Source organism: Buteo buteo, chromosome 27 (assembly GCF_964188355.1).
Source record: "Buteo buteo chromosome 27, bButBut1.hap1.1, whole genome shotgun sequence".
NCBI lineage: Eukaryota > Metazoa > Chordata > Aves > Accipitriformes > Accipitridae > Buteo > Buteo buteo.
The window spans coordinates 3,745,085-3,765,146 of NC_134197.1; the positions used below are offsets into that span (position 1 = coordinate 3,745,085).

The 20,062-nt window shown below is 60.9% G+C and overlaps 1 protein-coding gene across 7 annotated transcripts in view; it reads right to left on the reverse strand.

Annotated features, from left to right (window-relative positions):
* MPRIP (myosin phosphatase Rho interacting protein) overlaps positions 1-19,296 on the reverse strand; it is an 88,399-nt gene extending 69,103 nt beyond the window's left edge. For all 7 annotated transcript variants that reach the window (XM_075058902.1, XM_075058903.1, XM_075058901.1 and 4 more), the window contains exons 1-3: positions 18,741-19,296; positions 7,420-7,497; positions 5,258-5,323 (exon numbers count right to left, since the gene is read on the reverse strand). In XM_075058902.1, the coding sequence (XP_074915003.1) occupies positions 5,258-5,323; positions 7,420-7,497; positions 18,741-18,860 (264 nt within the window). In that variant the 5' untranslated portion in view covers positions 18,861-19,296. The remainder of the gene's footprint in view (positions 1-5,257; positions 5,324-7,419; positions 7,498-18,740) is intronic.
* Positions 19,297-20,062: the final 766 nt, after the last annotated feature.

The window sequence follows — 20,062 nt, forward strand, 5'->3', positions numbered from 1 at the left end:
CTACTGGTTTAAGCATCCTCTTAGACCCCCCCTGCCAAACAGTGGTCTTAATGCCCTCCCCCAGTCTTAGAAAGCACTTGATTCCAGCAAATAAGGGGTAGGGTAGAGGCAGGGCTCACAGCCCATTCTCACACTCTGCCCTGCCACGCTGGAAAGCGCCAGACATGGAGCGAGGCCAGTTTGTTGGGAGGACACGTTGTGCCCAGGGATGCTCCTCCTGATGCCCTGCAGGGGAGCTGGGAAAGCCCATCCAGAAGATGCTCTCACCTTGGCATTAGCTATCCACAACACCAGCAAAGTTTCAGATGCTCCCAGGTGAGCCTGAATTTTGTCCTGCTTTCAAACCAGCATATCCACAAAGGAAAAAAAAACAAAATTAATAGTCTTAGGCAGCCACTGAAAGGAGGCCTGGTGTGATGGAGAATACCTCCAGGGAGGCTGCAGCTTTCGCTGGTGGCAAAGTGCTGGCACAAATGCCAACCTAGTATAAATCCAGCCCAAGGGAAGTGGCAAAGGGGTAAACTGAGGCACAGAGACTAGACCTGGCCCATAGACGTGTAATGGGTCATTAAGAAGCTGGGCTGCAGTCCAGACTCTCTTCTCTGACCTGCTCTAGCCACGGGGCTGGATCCGTCCCCGGGCAGCGCTGAAGCCATCACCCACCCGCAGGTCCGGGGAGGGACGGAACAGTGCTCTCCGTCCTTGCAAAACCCCTCCTGCGCACCCACTGCCTCTCCACTACGTTCCCACGCAGCAGGGCTCTATTTATAGAGACCTTGGCCGCTAATTATAGATCGCAGCAATCAAAACAAAAGGAGGCAAATGCTCTGCACTTGCCAGTCTCTGGCTCCATCCCCTTACCCCAGTACTATTTTTGTGGCAGCTCTCATACCTCAACCAAAACCTCCCAAACCACCCTGGCACCACGGTGCCAGGCTGCTCTCCCACTGCAGCAGCGGCGGTGGTTTCACTGGGGACCGCAGGGTGTTTTACCAGGAGAACTAAGACATTGCACAGCATGAGGCAACATCAGAGGGTGCAGCTGCCAGCACCAGTTTGGGCATCTCCCTCTGGACAGAGTGTGCTGGGATACAGCTGCCGGGCAGGCAGCAGCCAGGGGAGGTTTCGCTCACCATCCTGGCACAGGCTCCTCCTCGCCCCCTCGAGTGATGGAGCACGATCCCTCCCAGCCCGGACAGGGTTGTTTCCCCACAGGCTGAGGACTTTATCCTCTCTAGTTTCAAATATCCTGAAGTACCAAAGGTCTAAGCTCTCTGGGCGACTCTTCCACCTTCCACCTCCAAAACAAGCGTCTGGATGCATTTGGCTTGGCTTAGGTTTTTTGGCAGGCTTTAGCCTCGCACTCCGTGCAATGGGGAATCAGGGAACGTATCTGTTGGGGGAAAACTAGTGCCACAGGACTGGGGAGCACATGGGGACAAACATCCTTGGACACTCAAAAGGCAGCAGCTCATCCCCAAGCCTGTCCTTGACTCCCTGTCACCCTCTTTCCTGCCTTCCCTCAACTCAATGTAAGAGCAGTTTTGCCATCCTCCAGCTGTTGCAGAGAAACGTCAACCCCTATATATCATCTGGCCCAGCACAGAGGTTTATCAAACAGCAGAAGCAAGCCAGCGCCAAGGGGTAATCGCAGAAGTTCAGCACGGGAAGGCAACCCCAAGCAATCACACAACCCCCACATCCACCCATGGTTGGGAAGGAGGAATTTCTGCACGTCTGAGCAGGCTCGGCTTAGCCAGGGCTCGGCAGAGCCGGGAACGGCTGCTGGCACGCTCCCTGCGGAGGGGAAGGGGATGCACTCTGCTTGGCATTCCCAGTGGCCAGGCAGGCTCTGGGTGCTGGCACGAGGCTGGGGCTGCTGCCAGGAATGGCACCCAATGTGAAAGAGGGAGACCCCGGGGAGTGAGTCTGACAGCTCAGCCTGGATCCGAGGGGATGGAGGTCCACAGACCGTGCACGTCCTCCCCATCGCAGCCATCGTGCAGAAGTGTTTTGAGTTTTCAGAGTGAAAATATGGCAGAGAAAGGACAGACAGCTGGAAGGATGGACATACAGAAAGAAGGCAGCCGAGCAGGAGCACAGACTCGGGATCAGCACGGCAGGGACATCCATGGGCAGTTCTCAGGAGGGAGCCAGATGCCAGCGGGGCAGCTGGTGCCCGCTTGTCCCACCTTCTGCTAAGGGATTTCCATGCCCAAAATCTCCAATCCAACACCAACCTTGACGCACCCCACAGCAAAAGGCTCCCGTGCCCAAGGCTGCCCTGTCCCATGGTCTCTGTGTACTGCAGCACCAACACCTTTGGGGACCCCCTGAGGTCTCCCCAGCTCATGGCTGGGCTTCAAGTCACCCTTCCACACCCCGCTGCTCTCCAACCCACCAGGAACGAGGAGCAGAGTCTCCCTGGCCGGGCACAGGAGCATCTCTGCCCCCACCACCAGCCCAGGGCTCTCCTCCCAAGCCCACCCCTCCCTCCCTCCCCCTTTTAATAAGACCAGAAACTGCCAAACCCACAAAATTAACGTCTAAAAGGTTTAAGGCACAGCAATTCAATCTCTGCTTGCAACTGCCTGGGAGGTCTCCGGCCAGCTGCCGCCCAGGTTCCAGCACGCTGCGGAGGCTGCTCCTGTGCCGAGGCCCCCGCGGGACCCCCACCCGGCTCCCGAGGGGGGCAACTGGGGCACACTAGGGGTAGATCATCCCTGCACGGGCTGCCAAGTGGATCCCCCATGCACAAAACCAGTATCCCCGCTGTGCGGGCGAGAGGCACCCACCCCGTTACTCCTCCCTGGCCCACGGAGGTGGTGGGGACACGGCAAGGAGCCGGCACAGCCGGACTGGTGGAGAGCACCTTGGAGGAGAAACCAGTGTCCCCCAGCAACCCCAGCCAGCAATGCCCGACGTGTGATGGGCACAGGGCTGGGTCCTCACATCCCCTCACAGGGGGGACAGCCCAACCTGAGTGCCACCAGTCCCCTCCAGTAACACCCCCAACACTCAGCCATCACAGCCTGAGGCTGTGGGATGGTGGCAGTGGGTCCCAGACCCACCAGGGAGCACGCAAGGAGCGAGCAGGGCCTTGCCACGGGGAACAAGGGTAAGGACAGGGCTGCGCAGGGGCTTCACGGGCTGCCAAAGAGGTGCCCCGGTCCCACCAGCTGAGCCGTGCTGGCACCCGATGCAGAGGGGTCAGGGACCGGTGGTTTGGCAGAAAAACAACTTCCCCCAAGGTCAAGCAGAGGACACGCTGCAGGACATGATCCCACGTGCAAAAGAAGATGGTCCCTGTCTGTCCTTCCTCAGCCCCACAGCCCTGCTCCCGCATGGGCTGAGCGGCAACAAAAAACCCCGTTTCCTCCTGCTCAGGGGCTTTTTCTCCTGCCCCAGCCCAGCCAGCACTGCAGAGGATGCTCTGATGCTGTGGGCTGGAAGGGACCGGGGGAGGCTGTGCCCACCTCTGGCCAGGCAACACCTTTAGCAGAGCTGGTGGAAACCGCAGCATGGATCCCACGCAGCGATGTGCTCTGCAGAAAGGTCAGGAAGGTATTTTTACACCATGTGTCAGACCCCAACGAGGAGGAGGGAGACACAACCGTCTCCTCCACCTATGGCTACGGCGAGGCCAAACTGAGTCCTCCTGCCCTCCTCCAGTGGGACCCACGGCACCACGAAAGCCCACAGGGGCAGCAAATCCCAGTGCCCCATCCCAGCAGTGCTCTGGTGGGTCAGAACCGTCCCACTGGGCACACGGGGTTGGAGGGGTGCAGGGACCTGGCAGCAGCTGAGGAGGGGTCCAGCATGCAGAAGTGCCAGCACAGTGATACGTCACGCTGCCCGAGACACCAACCTGCGCTGCACGCACGCACGCTCCCTTTTTGTTTGGTTTTTCTTCTGCTTTTTCCCTTCTCAAGGGGAAAAAAGCCCAAGAGGTGCCTGGAGAACTGTGGGATGCTCCCCCTGTCCTCTGTGTGCTCTCCAGCAATGGTCCCCTGCAGTGCCACGGGGCTGGGGCACTGCCTGACTGCTCCTGCCCAGATGCAGTAGCACCTGAGGCAGGTCAACCTCCTCAGGATGCAAAGCAGGAAAAAAAAAAATTAAAAATTGTGTTTCCCAACATTGTTGCACGTCTGTCTTGGATTGGGGCATCTCCCCACTCCAACCAGCTGCACACTGCTCTCGTGTCAGCGTAGGACATGAAACACCAGCCCAGTGCGGAGCCAGGTTGCTGAGACACTAAAAATGTATTAAAAGCCTCCACTGCTCATACACGAGACATTTAAATTATTTAGGGGACTTGGATCAACCCCAAGGAAAAGAAAAAAAAAATACAAACAAACAAGGCATGAAACTCAAGCAACGCTCGCTGTGCTGCCGTGCCTCCCCATCCCACAGTGCCCTCGCAGGAGGCATCAGCGGAGGACCAAGGCACGCCGCCCTCGCAGGGACCCTCCAGGTCCCCGCACGTTCCTGCCCCACGTGTGCACGCACGCTGCCCCGCATCCCGGCGCGCCTGGCTTCGCCAACCTCCCGCCCAGGCGCATCCCAGCACGTGGGCGCCTGCCGTGCCGGCACGCTTAACCTCGGGCACCCTCCCACGGGCTTGCTGTAGCTGGGAGGATAAATCAGCAACCCTGGGCCGTCACAGCAGGGTTGACCCCACCGGACTCATCGGCCCCCACTTCGCAGCTCGCGGCAGACGGGTTTTCCTTCCTTTTGTCTCCCCCCCTTCCTCTGTTTTACCGTCGGGAGCAGCGCCAGCGGCGTGCCGCAGCTCCGGGGCGGGCAAGCGGTGGGAAGGCGTTCCAGCTGACCTACTTTCCATGGGCATCGTTAGGCAGGGCCTCCTTCCCAGGCACTGCCAAGGCAAGTCACCACCACCAAACCCCAGCTGGCACCGAGGAACGGGGCAGAAAGGAGGGGAGACGACCTTGGGGACCCCCCCCAGCCCTCCCTGCCAGCACGGGATCTGTCAGCAACTCGTCAATCTCATGCCAGGCAGGGTCCGCACACCTCAAACACCCACCACCCTCCACAGACCATCCACCAAGCTCCCATGCGAACCCAGCCTGGCATGAAGTCAAACCCAGCGAGCACAACTCTTCACCAGTTTGGCACAGGCTTCCCCACGCCACGGACCAGGAGCATCGCCCCAGGCTCCTCCAAGGGCAGCAAAGGCGGCCCCGGCTGATCCCCACAGCCCAAACACGGCCACGCACCTCCGCCGGGCAGCACTTACCATCTCGTCGAGGGCGTAGCGCAGCAGCCCGTGCTCGTAGAGGATGAAGAACCGACGCTGCCATTTCTGCAAGAGAAGACAGCGAGGTGGGTCATGGCAGTGCCCGCCAGCCCCCAGGGCTCTCCGAGGGCACCGGAGCTGCGCACCGCAAAGCCGGGGCAGAGAAAAGGCACTGAAACCTGTTCGTGGCAGGGGACTTGTGACAACTGAGCACCAGATCACAGCTGCCAAAGAAAGTAGGGGAGAACCCCCAGTACCGTGGGGACCGTTCCCAAAGGGTGATGAATGTTGCAGAAGCATTTCTGCTCAGCCCTTCGCGCCCCAAACCCACCCGTTCAGGGTGACATGGGCTTTGCAAAGCAAGGCTCTGCCAGGCCAACTTGGCAGGGCTTTGCCGAAGGTCTGCTCGCCCCAGCCCACGTTGCTGAATGCTGATTTACTGCCTGGCTTCGTGGGCACCCAAGAAGAGGCTTTGTTTGGCGGTTACTTCCCCACCCCGCTCCTCTCTGCATTCAGACAGAACCCAAGTTGGCCTGCTTTAACCATACAGGGGACAAAAGACTCCAGCTCCTAGGTTGGAACAAGGACTTTCCTCCTCCTCTCCTAAAGGATGCCCACAAGCCCCATCACTGCTCTCCAAAAGACCCAAGACCTGCAGGACACCAGAAGGGTCCCCCAGCTAAGTGCTCCCAGCCCTCAGCTACATTCTGCATGGTCTATTCCAGTACCCAGTGCTGCAGGGTGACAGGGTGTCACACTAGATGTCCCCCAGCACTGCATGAGCTCAATTTGGATGGTGGCAGCACCTCTGGGGGTGGCACTGTCCAGGCGGTCCTGCCTCCCCTGGCACTGTGCTGGCACTGCTGCTTCTGCAGCCACACAGCAAACCAGATTGGAGAACTGATCTGGCTGGAAAACTGCCTTTTTTTTTTGTGTGTGCCAGGTTGTTTTCAGCCAAGAGCAAAAACTGGTTGAGCAGGCTGAAATAAAAAAGGTCCTAGATTCATAGCCCCAGTGCAGCAATTCTTATCTTGCTTTTCTCAGCCCTTCGGGCAAAGTCCAAGGTGCTCAGGGACAAGCAAAACTACCAAGGACCCTGTGGACCTCCACATGCCCCAGCTTAGCAGGCAGCCTCTGCTCCGGGGGGCATCCGAGTCCCATGTCCCCCTTAAAGTTGGGCCAGCAAGCCTTTGACTAGCTGTGACTCCAAATAATGACCCATATACCCCAGGCTGAACTCAGAACCCAATTCTTGTTCACTCGGGAGAGATTTTTTTATTACTAGCAGCTCTGAGAGCATTTTGGCTGCGTGACAGAGGGTTCACGGACCATTGCCATCCCTCCCACGCACAAGACAGCCCTGTCCTGGCAGCCTCAGCAGCAAGTTCCCTGGAAGAGCAGCTTGGGGACAGGCTGGGAGTCCTTGTCACAAGCCAGTGGTGAAAGGACATCAGCCTGGCCACATCCTTCTGGGCCTCGTACCCCCCAAGGCAGGAAAGTGGGGGATGCTCTGACCCCACACGATGCTGCCGTTTCTGCAAGGCACGAGCAAACCCCTTTGGGCAGGAGCTGAGCGTGCCCCGCTCTGTCTGCGGGTCTCCGCTGCCAGTGCGCTCGGCTTCAGAGCTCTGCAGGGAATCACCTCTCGGCCCCTTCCTTGGTGCCTGACACAGGGGTATCCACATTAGGGAGTGGGATGCAGACTCCCTCCACGGCTCTGGGCATGCCCATGATGAGCTGCAGAAAATAAAGTAGTTGTTTCCAAGCACCAAAGGGAACCCGGGTGCCTTACTGATGGTCCCAGCATGGCTCAGAGCTGCACAGCCCACGCCCCGCCAGCCTGAGAGCCTTCCCGTCAGCGTGGCACGTGTCAGTCCAACGAGATCCCAACCCCAGCAGCGTCAAGGCATCAAAAATCAACAGCAGCAAGCAATAAAACTGCACGGACTGAGCCTGACCAGCACCTGCAGTACTCCTGGTGAAGGCATTAGAGCCCTGCTGCAGGCAACATCTCCTGGCTTCCCGGTTTGCACAAGGGGATGGGTACATGGAGGTGCCTGTGGCACTCCCAGGGCCACAGCCGCCTCCGGGAGCAGGGACAAGCCCTCGCCGCTCCTCCTGCCACCCCCGGCACAGGGAGAGGGCATCTCGGCTTCACTTACCCGGGAGCGATGGACGGGGTTGTCAAAGTCCGTTCCTTCTGGGGCCAGCAGCAGCCAGCCACCATAAATGGGTTTGGCCTGCAAAGGAACAACAGAGAAACACATCAGGCACAGGGGAAACCAGCTTACTGTGGACCAGCACCACGGGGGATCGATGGTCGGGGACCACGACCCAGCGTGCAGGCAGCTGCACGAGTTCAGGCTCCTGCACACAGGCAAACTCAGCCCTGCTAGCGCGGGGAACGCTATGCCTGATGGCAACTCGTGGTGTTATATAGGCTGCGTGCAAACGGGACCGAGATGAGGACTCGGGAAGAGGTAAAACCCCAGCGGCAAACCCCAAACTCGGCTGCTTCTGCATGGCGTTGCGCCGAGAGTGCCAACCTCCCGGGTACTGCTAAGCTGCAGAGCCCGTCCTCACTGACAGCTCTTCCCCTCGCCATCGGCAGCGTGCCTCTACTCCAAAGCAAAAACATACTTCAAAGAAGAGCTCGATGTTTTCCTTTTGTTAATTAAGAGAGGAAAAACTACCCAGCGCTGGCAGTTCTCCAGCTCGCAGCCGCTTCCCGTGCCGTGCACATCCAACACCCATTTCCCCGCAGGGGTGGCCCCTGCCAGCCCGCTCCTCCCCACCAGCAGCTTCCAGCAGCCCACGGCCGAGCAAGCAGGAAGGTCAGAGTCAGGCGGAGGGAAAACAGCTCATTCAGCCAGCCGGGAAGAGAAAGGGAAAGAATACCCGGAAAGAAATTGCCTTACAGCACTGCCGTTCATCAATGGAAAAAAAAAAAAAAAACTATCCAGGCTCTTTCCACCGGTGGTTTGGGCGCAGAAGCGGCCGTCGCAAAACAGACCCACACGATGGCGAGCGGTGGGATGGGGACGGGCGCTTGGGCATGTCTTCCCCTGCAAAGTCCTATGGGCACCGCTCCTGCTGCCTGTCAAGCTGCAAACTATTAGCCAACCTCATTCCTGGCAAGGGCTGGGGCCAAATCCTGGTGCAAGAGCGGCAAGGCATTGCCACACCGGTGAGGCGGCTCCACAGAGGTACCAGGACAGGGTAGGAGGGAGGAAACCCAGGGCAGATCCAGCTTCAGGAGCCCCTGAGTCCAGGGACGCTGCTTTCCACCATGAAACACCCGCGCACACCCAGCCGAAGCCCAGCCCCACAGCAACAAGGACACACGTTCCCAGCTCCTCGTGAAATTATTTGGTTAATCTTGTTGCTTTCATTCTTTTTTTTTTTTTTTTTCCTTAAAGCTTAAAACTGTTTCCAATTCGGTACCTCCCCTAGATTCCTCCTGCCAGTTTCTGTGGTTTTGTAATGTTAAAAAAAAGTTTCCCCTCTGGAAAAATCCCTGCAAACAATAGAAGAAACTGCCTATGCACCAAAAACTGTCAAATGCATGAAGCACTGAGTAAGCAAACTGGAAACAAGCCGGAGGAGCCCTCTTACTGTTTATAAAGTGAAAAGAAATAACAAAATCCCTTATCCCCCCCACCACAACATGACATATCAGCTCTAGGTGTTGCTCTCCCAGCAGCTGGGAAAACATGATTTGAGAAGACCTTCCTTCCTTCCCCCTCTCTTTAAAGGCGGATTAAAAACAATGAAAATGGAGTGCTGGGAACGGGATCCAATTTGGGGGAGTTGCTTTCCTTCCCTCCCGGGGCCTTGCTGGCACCGAAAGGCACCTCGCAAACACCGCAGCCCCCCCGGATTCGCCGAAGAGCCCCTTTGTGTGTCCCCCCCGCTCCTCGCCACCCCCCGTCCTGCTCACCTGGGTGCTGGCACCCTGCTCGCCCGTGGCCCCCATGCCGTCCCCCCCCTCCAGCCGACGCGGCGCCCGCTCTGCGCCCGGCTCCGTGCCGCCCACGCTGCCGGCGCCCGGTGGGGTGAGCCGTGTTCCGCCACTCCCCCGGCGCGCCCCACCGGCAACCCGCCCCGTGCCCCCACCCAAAGGCGCCCGTGACGCACCCGTGCCCACGCGAGGGGAGGACTTTGGAGCGGGGGCTCCCATCGCTCCTCGCCGTGCCGGGATGCGGCCGCGGCCAGCCGTGTGGCCCGGGCAGGGTCGCTTGCAACGGTCTTTCCCGAATTTCTCTTCTGTTTTACGGGGGGGAAAAGGAAAATTGAAAATAAGTAACTGAAGATGGCCCACCAGAGAGCTGGGAAGCGCCTTCAGTGGGTCCCTGCGGCAGGGAAAGGGGTCCCCAAATTCCCACAAGAGGCACTCACGGTGAGCCCTGAGCAACCGGCGCTCGAGAAGATATTGCGAGTAGCCTCTGCCACCCAGGAACAGGGAAGAGGATGACAGCGAAGGCAAGACACGGCGTTCCCAACGCTTGGCACCGCCACCCCGGGGCGGCACCCTGAGGAGCCCTCGGCGGCGATGCTACGGGCGGCCGAGCTGCTTGCAGGGCTCAGCCCTCCTCCGTCCCCCAATTTTCCGCTCCGTGCCCCAGCACAACGCCTGGGCACGGCCAAGCGCTCAACTCAGCAAAGCCCCACGAGCAAAATCTCTCCCCGACACAAGCCACAGCACTCCAGCCCTCCTGGCAGGACCATCCCACTCAACCCCAAGCACCCCAGCAGCATCCAGCCCCACATAGCCCCCAGTGTGAAAAGCAGCAAGCAAGTCCAAGTGCCACGCCAGGAATGCGATAACCACGAAACCCAAACAGGGGACACCATCACCAGGGTCAGCAACAAACAGCCTTAATCCAGTATTACAGGCGTGAAGCCCTGCCCTACCTCAGCCTGGCTCACGCCCCTCAGCACACATTATTTTGCCCTCAACCGCTCCAATTTTGGCTCAACTGACCGTATATAAAGCATCGAGCACCTGAAATACATGCCCTTAACATAGAGCACGGTCATTTCTTTACCGGCATCATAAAAAAGCATCAGTGGGCTATACTTGTTTCAGCAGAAGCGTCCAATTTCAGATATTGAAACCAAAATAGCTGAAAGGTATGAATTAGAGCCAGCCGGCGTGGGCAGCCCAGTTCCACCCGCCAACAGATGAACACGCAGCAGTGCTTTTTAAAGCCAAACCAAAACAAGCTACTGGTAAAATCAAGCAAATGCCCAGAGAGGTACAAGCCTAAATAAAAGGGATATGAATTAGCGTGCAAAGTGTTTGAAATAAACCCATCACACCTGCATTGGAATGGCCCTGCTGAAGCAAGGTTTAAAATAAACCAGCTCAATGCTGCTGCGGGAAGCGGGTCCAGGGGAGTGTTACCACACCAGGATGGAGCTGGAGCTGCACGTCGCTTCGCACCAGCTTGGCTTCCTCCGGAGAGCTCAGCAAGAGGAAGAAAACGCAACGCCTAGCACTGAGCAAGAGCTCAGAGCAAAATCTTTCCCTGTCCAAGCAGATCTGGCCAACCTCATGTTAAGGGATGGCTTTAGAGCAACCCCAGGGTTCCCGGGATGCCTTTCACCAGGCAGAGCCCTGTCTGCCTCCGGCGAGCTCCGGCGATGTCCAAAGGGCAGCTCCGGGTGGTTTCCCCGCAGGTAGCAGCCACACGGGATGCTCGGGCGCTGGGCAGCTTTGCTTTTATCCAGACGGTACCTGGCTGAAGGGCGAGCCGCAAAACGACATGGAAAGCAAGAGCAGAGGGCAGCTGCTGGCAGCGCGATGCATCCACGTCTGGGGTGGGGTGGGATGACGCTCACAGGGCGGGCAGGAAGAGGAGAGCCGGTTCCTCCGGCACGGCTCGCGGTGACGAAGCCAACCGCCCCGCCACGACCTCGGCCGGGAGGTGCCGAAGCCGCTGCCACGCCGCCCTGGGAGAGATCCGCAGGTGCCTCGCCACCCAAATAAAGCGATACAGCCACAGTGCCTTGCAGGGGTACCGCCGCGTGGTGGGAGGTGCGGCCGGGTTGGAGCCCCAAATTGCCCAGTTCCATCCAGTCCCGTGGGACCGGCGGAGGCTGAGTCAGGCAGAAACGCCCCCGCGTCACCGCGCCGGTTCCTGTCGCACCTCTGGGAACGCCCAGGGATCCCGCTTCCCATCCTGCCCAACCCATCACCGGAGCTGCGGTGCGGGTGCTCCGCAGCCCCTCACCTGCCTCTCGGGTCGCTGCCCCGGCCACCGCATCCCTCCCCTCGGCCTGCCGCCCCTGCGCTGCATCAAGGGGGGGAAGATGATGCGTCCAGCCTAGCGCCCCAAGCCAGGGCTGGCAGCATGGCGGGTGGGAGGAAACGGAGAAGGAAGCGGCCCCAGCTCGGTTTACACAAAGCTGTCAGGCTGCTGCGCTGATGCTGCCCAGGCACGGGCAAACCACCCCACCCCAACCAGCTCCACCAGCGCTGGGAACATGATTCCCAGCAGCTGGGGGGACCGGGCTCAAAGGATGTGCGGAGCCACTCGGCACTTCCCGAAGCTCAGGGTGATACAGGAATCCCTGCACATCCCCAGGGCTGCAGGGCAGAGAAGGCACAGTCACCCGCTTCCAGCGGGCAGGACAGGTTACAGGAGCGTGACAGCCCGCAGAACGCCAGGTCAGGGGGCCGGAGGTGGGCTGACACCAACCAGCGTGCCCGTTGGATGCGCTTTCACGCCTGCCGCGTTTTGTCGGCGGTACCTTCACCTCTTGCCTCCCGCACGCAAACCAGCCAGGCGATCAGGGTGCTTAGCAGCACCCGCAGGAGCTCATTGCACAAGGTGGAACAGGAGAGCTTTGCCGACATCCACGTCTCCTCTCAGGGTCCAGACTCAGCCCTGTGGCAGAGCACCCACATCCCCATTGGGATGCCGGGACACCCGGGTGGGCTGGGGATGCACCCACAGCCGGTATCCACCCACCCCAACGTGCTCCGAGGGAAGTCCGAATCCATCGCTGGGACAGACTCCTGGCTCCGAGCGCGTGGCAGGAGGGATAATCTGTTTAGGCTGCCGGCAGACGTAATCAGCCTGTCGCGGGTGGAGGCAGGGCTTGTTTTGTTTAGGCTTGGCAACTGAGCGGGAAGGGGAAAAAAAAAAAAATGGACCATTGCAGCGGAGCTTAGCCTCTGCCTCCAACGCTGAATGAGAGCGCCTTGTGCACTGGGGAAGCGGTGCTGGGGCTTCCAGCAGCCTCGTGAGAAAACCGTCTCCCCAGCCTGGCCCAGGCTGTGGGGGAACCCATGGTAACTCCCACCCCACCGCCTTTATGGGTTCAGTCCCAATATTCACCAACAGAGCCTCTCCGAAAGCAGCGACAGCAGTGCCTGCTGCTCCCTGCACCAGGAACAGGGTCAACAGCTCTCAGCCAGACCCGCAGGAGAGCGCGGCCCCAGAGCGGGGATGGCAAGGTCATCGTCCCCTGGGCACCAACTCCTGAACCACTCGGGGCTCCCCAGAGGCAGGGATCTGTTTCTGGCACAGCTCAAGGGGAAAGTCACCACAAACGCTGTGGTTGCAACCTCAAAAGAAGAAATCGGGGCGGTTTCAGCTCCGCTCTCGGTTTTGCGCACCTCGGAGCCAGAGAGAACATCACTGACGGGTGAGTCGGAGCAGCCGTCACCTGGCAGGAATGGGGAAGGTGACACGGGGCTTGGGCAGGGAATGGGATGCAATACCCAAGCAGGCTTTCCTGCCCACAGCATGGCTTCTAGGAACTGAGAAGCCCACATCGCTTAACGTTTTACGTGGTCCCAGCAGGATGCCATATGGACCGCAGGAGACCCGCGACCCCGGCCGGCGGGAGGCTCTGCAAACACCACCGTGCAAACCCGCGCTCCGGCGGCAATCCCAAGGCACGGGGACGTATCCCAGCCTCGGCAGTTAAGCCGCTTACATCCCCGTTTCCTCTGCCCGTACAGTATTCCCCCTCCGCTGTATGTCACTTGGCGACGCGCGGCAGAGCAGGGCCAAACCCCAGCACGGGAGGCTGCTGTGCTGCCAGTGGGCGTCCACAACCGCTCCTGGCACGAAAGCACTCTCCATCCCCCAGCTTCGCATCCAGGCGGCTGCTCACTGTCCCAGGGTCGGGTCCAAGCTCAGCTTTCTCCAGCCTGAGACCCCGGCAGCTCCCGGGGACACCCCTGGCCGCGTGAGGACAGCCCCCTCTCCATCCACCTCCTGCTCTCCTGCAAAAGCGCATTTGCACAATACAGGTGCGGGCATGAGCCAGCTGTTGCCGAAGCTGCAAATCAACCAGGTCGGGCTTTCACCACCAACACACCTCACCGCGCTGGAAGAGGACAAATCAGACCAGACAGACGGAACCCAGGGCATGAGGGACACAAGGTGCCACTGCCGTGGGGCAGCTGGTAGGGCACCGTGGATGGAAGAGCCCTCCCGGCACACCAGCAGCCCTGACCCAGCCGCCGGCAAACCCCAAAGAAAGGAGCTGCCCGGGCAGTTTGCCGCGTGGGCAGCGGGAGCGACCGACCGACCGGAGGAACAGGAAGGGGAAAGGTTGAATTCACCCTTCGTGCAAACAGCCCGTCTCCTTCTGCAAATACCCTGGCCCCGGCCCCAGGGCTGCACTCTGGTCCGAGCGCTCGCCATCGGCTCGGGCAGTCAGAGCAAGAGCTGGAAGAGGTTGGCTGCGGCGCGCACGGGCAATTTGTCAAGTGGCAGCAAAATGGAAGTGGGAAGGAACGGGCTTCACAATCCCAGCTCCCCCTCCTCGAGCAGCCCCAAAGCCTGGCGTGCCCCGCAGCAAGCAGGCGTATCTAACCACCTCCCACGACGGGGCTTCCTCAGCGCCTGGGAGAAGCCACAACATCTCTCTAGAGTGCTGGAAAGGGGATTTATCACTTCCTCGGGTGCCAGAGCAGATAAGTTGCGGTGCCATGCAAAAAAAAACCAGCAGCAAATAAGTGTGCAAAGGGGATGGTTCTCCAGCACTCAAAGGCACCGCCGTGCCCCTTCCCTTGTGCCGCGCAGAGGGTTTAGCGCACCCAAAGCTGACCCTGGCACCCAACCTCAAATCCCTCCCGAGCACCCGCCGCCCTCACGCCACTCTCCCAGGGTGGGATGCTGCCCGTGGGGGACAGCCACCACGACCCTGCCCACCCCAGCTCCTCTGCCCGTGCCCCCCCAAGTCCCTGCCCACTGCAGCCACCGACAGAGGCGGGTTTGACATTTGCAGAGAATCTCCCCCCTGTTCGGTCCTAATAATTAGTCAAGTACAGGCAGATTTTTGCAGCATGATACAAGCAGCCGGGAGCAGGGAATGCAAGCGCGGGGGCTGCCTTCCAGGAAAGAGGGGGCTTTTCCTCCCCCAAGAAGCAGGGGGTGGAGGCAAAAGCATGCCCGGGACATGATCCCTTACCCTGCTGCCCTTTGGACAACACACAGAGCCAGGATAAGACCCCGGCCCAGGGCATTGCGGCCCCATCGATGCAATGCCCCAGAGCAAAGCCAAGCCTGTGACCCAATGCTGACACTCTCCAGCCTCAGGGCTGCTGGCGGCCGGCCGTTCGGCATCCAGAACAGTAGGAAAGTGATAATGTCCAACGGAGGAGAGATGGAAAAAAACACACCCCCTGCTGCTGGGCAGGGGTGTCACGGGCCAGGGCGGGAGGAGGCAGTGGGAAAAGTCTGCGAGATCCATTTTCTAACTGGGTGGTCCTCTGGGCATCTATGCCATGATCTCAAAAAAATAATAAAAAAAAAAAGACACTGGTAGCTGGAAAGACGTCCTCAAATTCCTCTATCTGTGCCAGTCCCCATGCCCCGAGAGAGCACATGCATGGAGAAAATTAAAAGCAACTGCTTTACACCCTGCTCGTCCTCCAATTCAGGCCGAGTGTAATTTTGAGGTTAATTCCCAGCCTGTTCCTGTTGTGGGGGGCTTCACCTTCCTTATGAACTAAGGGCATGTGCGCACAGGCACAGCTCGGTCCAGGCCAGCCAGTGTAGAGGGCAGGGACCCCATGGGGACACCCCCACGGCCCTGCAGAGCCCTGGGTGGCTTCTTTGGGAAGAAGGTCCCGCTGGCCAGCCCAGCTTTCTCCTGGAGATGGAAGAGGGTCCCCCGGAACCGTCCATCTTCTTGGGGCTGGCTCTGGAAAGCAGACCTCCACACGAGGTTTGCAGGAGGTTAAAGGGGACCCTGCGGTGCCAGTGCAGGCACAACTTGCCAGGAAAGAGGGAATTCCCACGGAAAGGGAATTTCTCCCTTGCCGGGAAAGGGGCAGCACAAGGGGAGCTGGCGACGGGCGGATGGAGCAGCCAGGACAGAGCCAACACCAGCACCTTGTCTGCCAGGGACCACAGGCCAGATCCTGCCACCACACAGGACCACTGGGCTCTGAGCACCCACGCGGGGGCTCGGGTTCATCGGGGCAGACCCACAGCAATAGATTTTCCCGAAGGGGGAGCAGATGCGGTGACTGACCCAGTTTTTCCCGTGCTACGCGGGCACCCCAGAAGGTCAAATGCAGGTTCGGGGGGGTGGGGAGGGGGGTCAAGGGCACATCACCTCCCACCTGCAGCCCCAGGGAGGGGACAGCCAGGGCTCCAAGGGGTGGTGGGACCACACGTACCCGTCCCAGATCACACTGACCCCCGTCCGGCAGCACAGCCACGCACAAAAACAACTCGTGAACGCAGCGCTCCCGGGATTAGGGATTTAGCGTCCACGCAGTCCTTTGAAGTTGGAAGCACTAAGTCTGATTATTATTAGAGAGCTCCAGCTCATTAATCCTGATGTTTGGGGTTGGATTCCCCCCTCCCAGCCCCATTCCTAATTCGGTTCCTGAGTACAACGGGAATCCACTATCAAATATTTGTGACTCTTTGCAAGCACGCACCGGTCTCTGCCCTGAGCAGCTCTAGCACCCCGGAGCACCCCGGGAAGCAGGAGGGGCAGCTCCTAACACCAACACCCACACAGGTATTTTTATATAATAAAAATCCAAAAAAGACACAAGTGCGTAAGCGTGAAGTATCTTCACCTTTCCTGCAAGCCAAGTAGAAAGGTCAGATGACTCAAGACTCTTCTAGCCGGACTCTAGGTAATCACCAACACGGTCCCTGTCCACGGGGTGAGCAGGACACGCTGAGCGTGGAGCCCCCACACTATGCTGTGGGACCCCCCCCACCCAAACCGAGCTTAAAAAAAGAAAATTAAAAAGGCAAAAAAATTCAGACCTGTTAAATGAACCGTTATTCCTGGGTGTGCTTCGGAGAGAGCACACTCCCACATCCAGCCAGGCTCCTCGCCGTGGCTCGGAGCTGCCTCCTCCTCCAACAAGGGGCACGAATTCGGAGGGGAGGTGGGCACGGTGGTGGGGAAGCACCGGGCCGGCCGTGGCCGGGGGGCTCCTCGGTACTGGGGGGGTGGGCTGCGTGGCGGGGCGGGAGGGTACGTGCGTGCATCACACGCTACCAGAGCCACCATCTTATCTGGGAAGCGGGATTACTTCAGCCCAGCTGCGAGGGAGAAGCCGAGCGAGATCGCGCCGTTTTCCCAACCCGAGCCCCCACACGCAGGGCCTGGATCCGGCCACGGGGCCGACCCCAGCCCCACGGGAACCAGCTGTGGTGGCAGACCCCCCCCCACACGACCCAGGGCCACCCACCGCCCCGATGGGAACAAAGCGAGCGAGGGGGAACACGGCTCTGGGCGCTGGGTGCCCAGGGAAGGTGGCAGGCCCCCCGCGGCCGGGGCAGGCAGGCACTATGGAGGGCAGTGTGCGATGCTTTGAACCCCCCCCCCCCAAATAAAAATTTAAAAAAAAATTAAAAAAAATCATCACACCCAGGAGGCAACAAAAACCCCAGACAAGGCAGCGTGAAGGAACCGGCCGGGAGCGGGGGGCTCCTCCCGAGCCCCCTCCGGGACGGCTCCTTTGTCTGGGCACGGCCGCGACGCTCCCCGCCGCCCGCCCCTTCCCGCACACACCACGGCATTTTTTCCAGTTACATTTTTTCCATATTAGCCCTCAGATTTCATTATACACCCCCCCCCCCCCGCCTCCCGCCCCCCCAGCGAGTGCAGCAATATGTCTGATCTCATTGCCATAATAGGATCGGGAGCGGGGATGTCAGCCCCGGCCCAGAAAGGTGTGGGAGGAGGGAGGGTGGCCCTGCTCCCTGCACCCCGACACCACAGAGAGACCCCCGCACCCCAAAATACCCCCCCGCCATGGGTGCGTGGGCCTCCGGGCCTGCATCAGGCCTGGGAGGAAGAGGAGGAGGAGGAAGGCCCAGCCCTTAGCAGCCCCCCCAGCGCCCACACTGGGTCCTCACCAGGAAGGGGCAGGGGTCACCTTCCTGTCCCCCCCCAGGAAAGCGGGGGGCTGTAGGGTGGTGGGGGGGGGGGGGGGGCCATGTCCGGCACATCCAGGAGGGAATGTTTTGTTCGCAACCAAGTTTTTTTTTCCCAGGACTTTCGGGATCTTCTGATGATGCCCCCAGTATACCCCCCCACCTGCTGCCGTGCACCCCAAGAGGGGCTGGGATCACCCCAAATGTGGGTGCTGGTCCCCAAACGGCCTCAGGAAAGGGGTGAGGCCCCAGGGGAGGAGGCACTGGGGTGGGCCACGGCCAAAGGGACCGCTGGGCACTGCGGGGACGCTGGGTGCCCCGTGGGACACCCAGGTATCTATGGGGTCAGCAAGCACCCATGGGACCCCACACCACCCACGGGGTCAGCAGGCACCCCATGGGACCCCTGGACTCCCTATGGGACCAGGGAGCACCCATGGGGCTCCTGAACACCCCCTGGGATTCACGGATACTTGTGGGTCCTTGTGCTACCGGTGGGGTCAGCAAGCACCCATGGGACCCCACACCACCCACGAGGTCAGCAGGCACCCCATGGGACCCCTGGACACCCTGTGCGACCAGGGAGCACCCATGGGGGCTCCTGAACACCCCACGGGACTCACAGATACCTATGGGTCCCTGTGCTATCCGGTGGGCACCCCATGGGACCCCATACCACCCCTGACAGCCCGCGCTACCCATGGGGGCAGCGGGCACCCACAGGGTCCTACGATATCTGCGTGACCAGCGGGCACCCCGTGGGACCCCTGGGGATCCCATGGGAGCCTACGCCAACCATGGGGCCAGCAGGCACCCATGGGACCTTGCGCTATCCGAAAGACCCTGTACTATCCATGGGGGCTCCCGTGGCACCCTAAGCTACCCAGTGGTACCCGGAGGGGGGGGGGCATCAGGCACCTAAGGGGCTCTACACCATCCACGGGACCCCGGGCTACCCACGGGGCCAGCAGACACCCCACGGGGAGCCAGGGCTCCCTGGGGCCGGACGCCGTAGGGGCGGGCAGGGGGCGGAGCCCCGGGGGTGGATTTTGGGGAGAAAACAGTGGGTTTTGGGGAAGGGGGGGGGGGGGGAGGGAAGATCCCACCTGGTTAAGGTCCTCGTCGTTGAGCAGGTGGGACTCGCGGGGCTTGAAGCAGTTCTGGCACTTGCTCTTGTTGAAGATGTTGGCCTGAAACTTCCTGCAGGGGTTGTCCTTGGCGGCCATGGCGCGTCCCCGCTCCCGTTCCAAGGCGCCCGCTCAGCGCCCCGCCGAGCGCCCGCCCGCCGCCGCCACCGCGCCCATCGCCGCCACCGCGGGCCGCGGCCTCCGCCTGGCGCCTGCGGAGCGCGGCGGGGGGGGAAAATCCAACCCCCCCCCCCCCCCCAAAAAAAAAAACCAACCCAAAAACCACAATAAATAGAGAAAATTAAAACCGGGGACGGGGAGCAAACTGCAAGGCGGCCCGCCTCCGCTTGTGGCTCAGCGGGCGCGCATGGCCGGGAGGGGCGTGCAAAGGGCCGCGGTGCCCCCCCCCGCCCGCCCTGCGGGGCTGTGCCGTGCCCGGCGGTGCGGTGCGGGGCCCCGCTGGGTCCGGGTGGGTGCTCGGCGCTGCGGGCGCCGCTGCCGACTGCGCTGCCCGCAAAGTTTCCAACGTCGGGGGAAGGCAGGCGGAAAAGGGGAGGGGCGGGGCCGGCGGCGCGGAAGGACGTCCCCGCCTACCAATGGAGGCGGGCATCCGTCGCTAACAAAAGGATTCTCCGGCCAATGGGATGCAAGGAGAGGGGAGGGCGCGACGGGGCCGCCTCGGCCCCGCCCTCTGTCGTGCGGTGGAGGGGCGGGGCGGTGACAGCTGGGGGCGGGGCTCGGCCCCGCTCGGCTCGGCTCGGCTCGGCTCGGCTCGGCGCAGCCCCTGCGGGTGGGGTTGCGTGGGGGCCCCCCGCTCAGCTGCGCAGCCCTGCCGTGTACAGACCCCCCCTCAGGGTGCACAGACCCCCCTCTTACCGTGCATAGACCCCCCCTTAGGGTTCACAGACCCCCCCTTACCGCGCACTGACCCCACACACACACACACGCGGCCCCTTCCCAAACCCCTTGCCTCCCCCAGGCCCCTTCATGCACTGACCCATCGTGGGGGGGACCCCTGTGCCGTGCACCGTCCCCCCGCCATGCATGAACCCCCCCACCCACCCCAGTGCACAGACCCCCAGCACCACCCACAGCCCCCCCCCATGCCCAGCTCCCCCCTATAGTTCAGTGACACCCCACTGTACAGCCCCCTGCGCAGCCCAGGCCCCCCCCCGGCCACCCAGCAGTGGGGACACACGTGGGGTTTGCACCCCCAAAGCCACCCCCCCCCAGCAGAGGGGTGCCCCGGGGTGCAGCCCACCCACCCACCCCCTCCCCGTGGGGCTCTGCCCCCATCAACC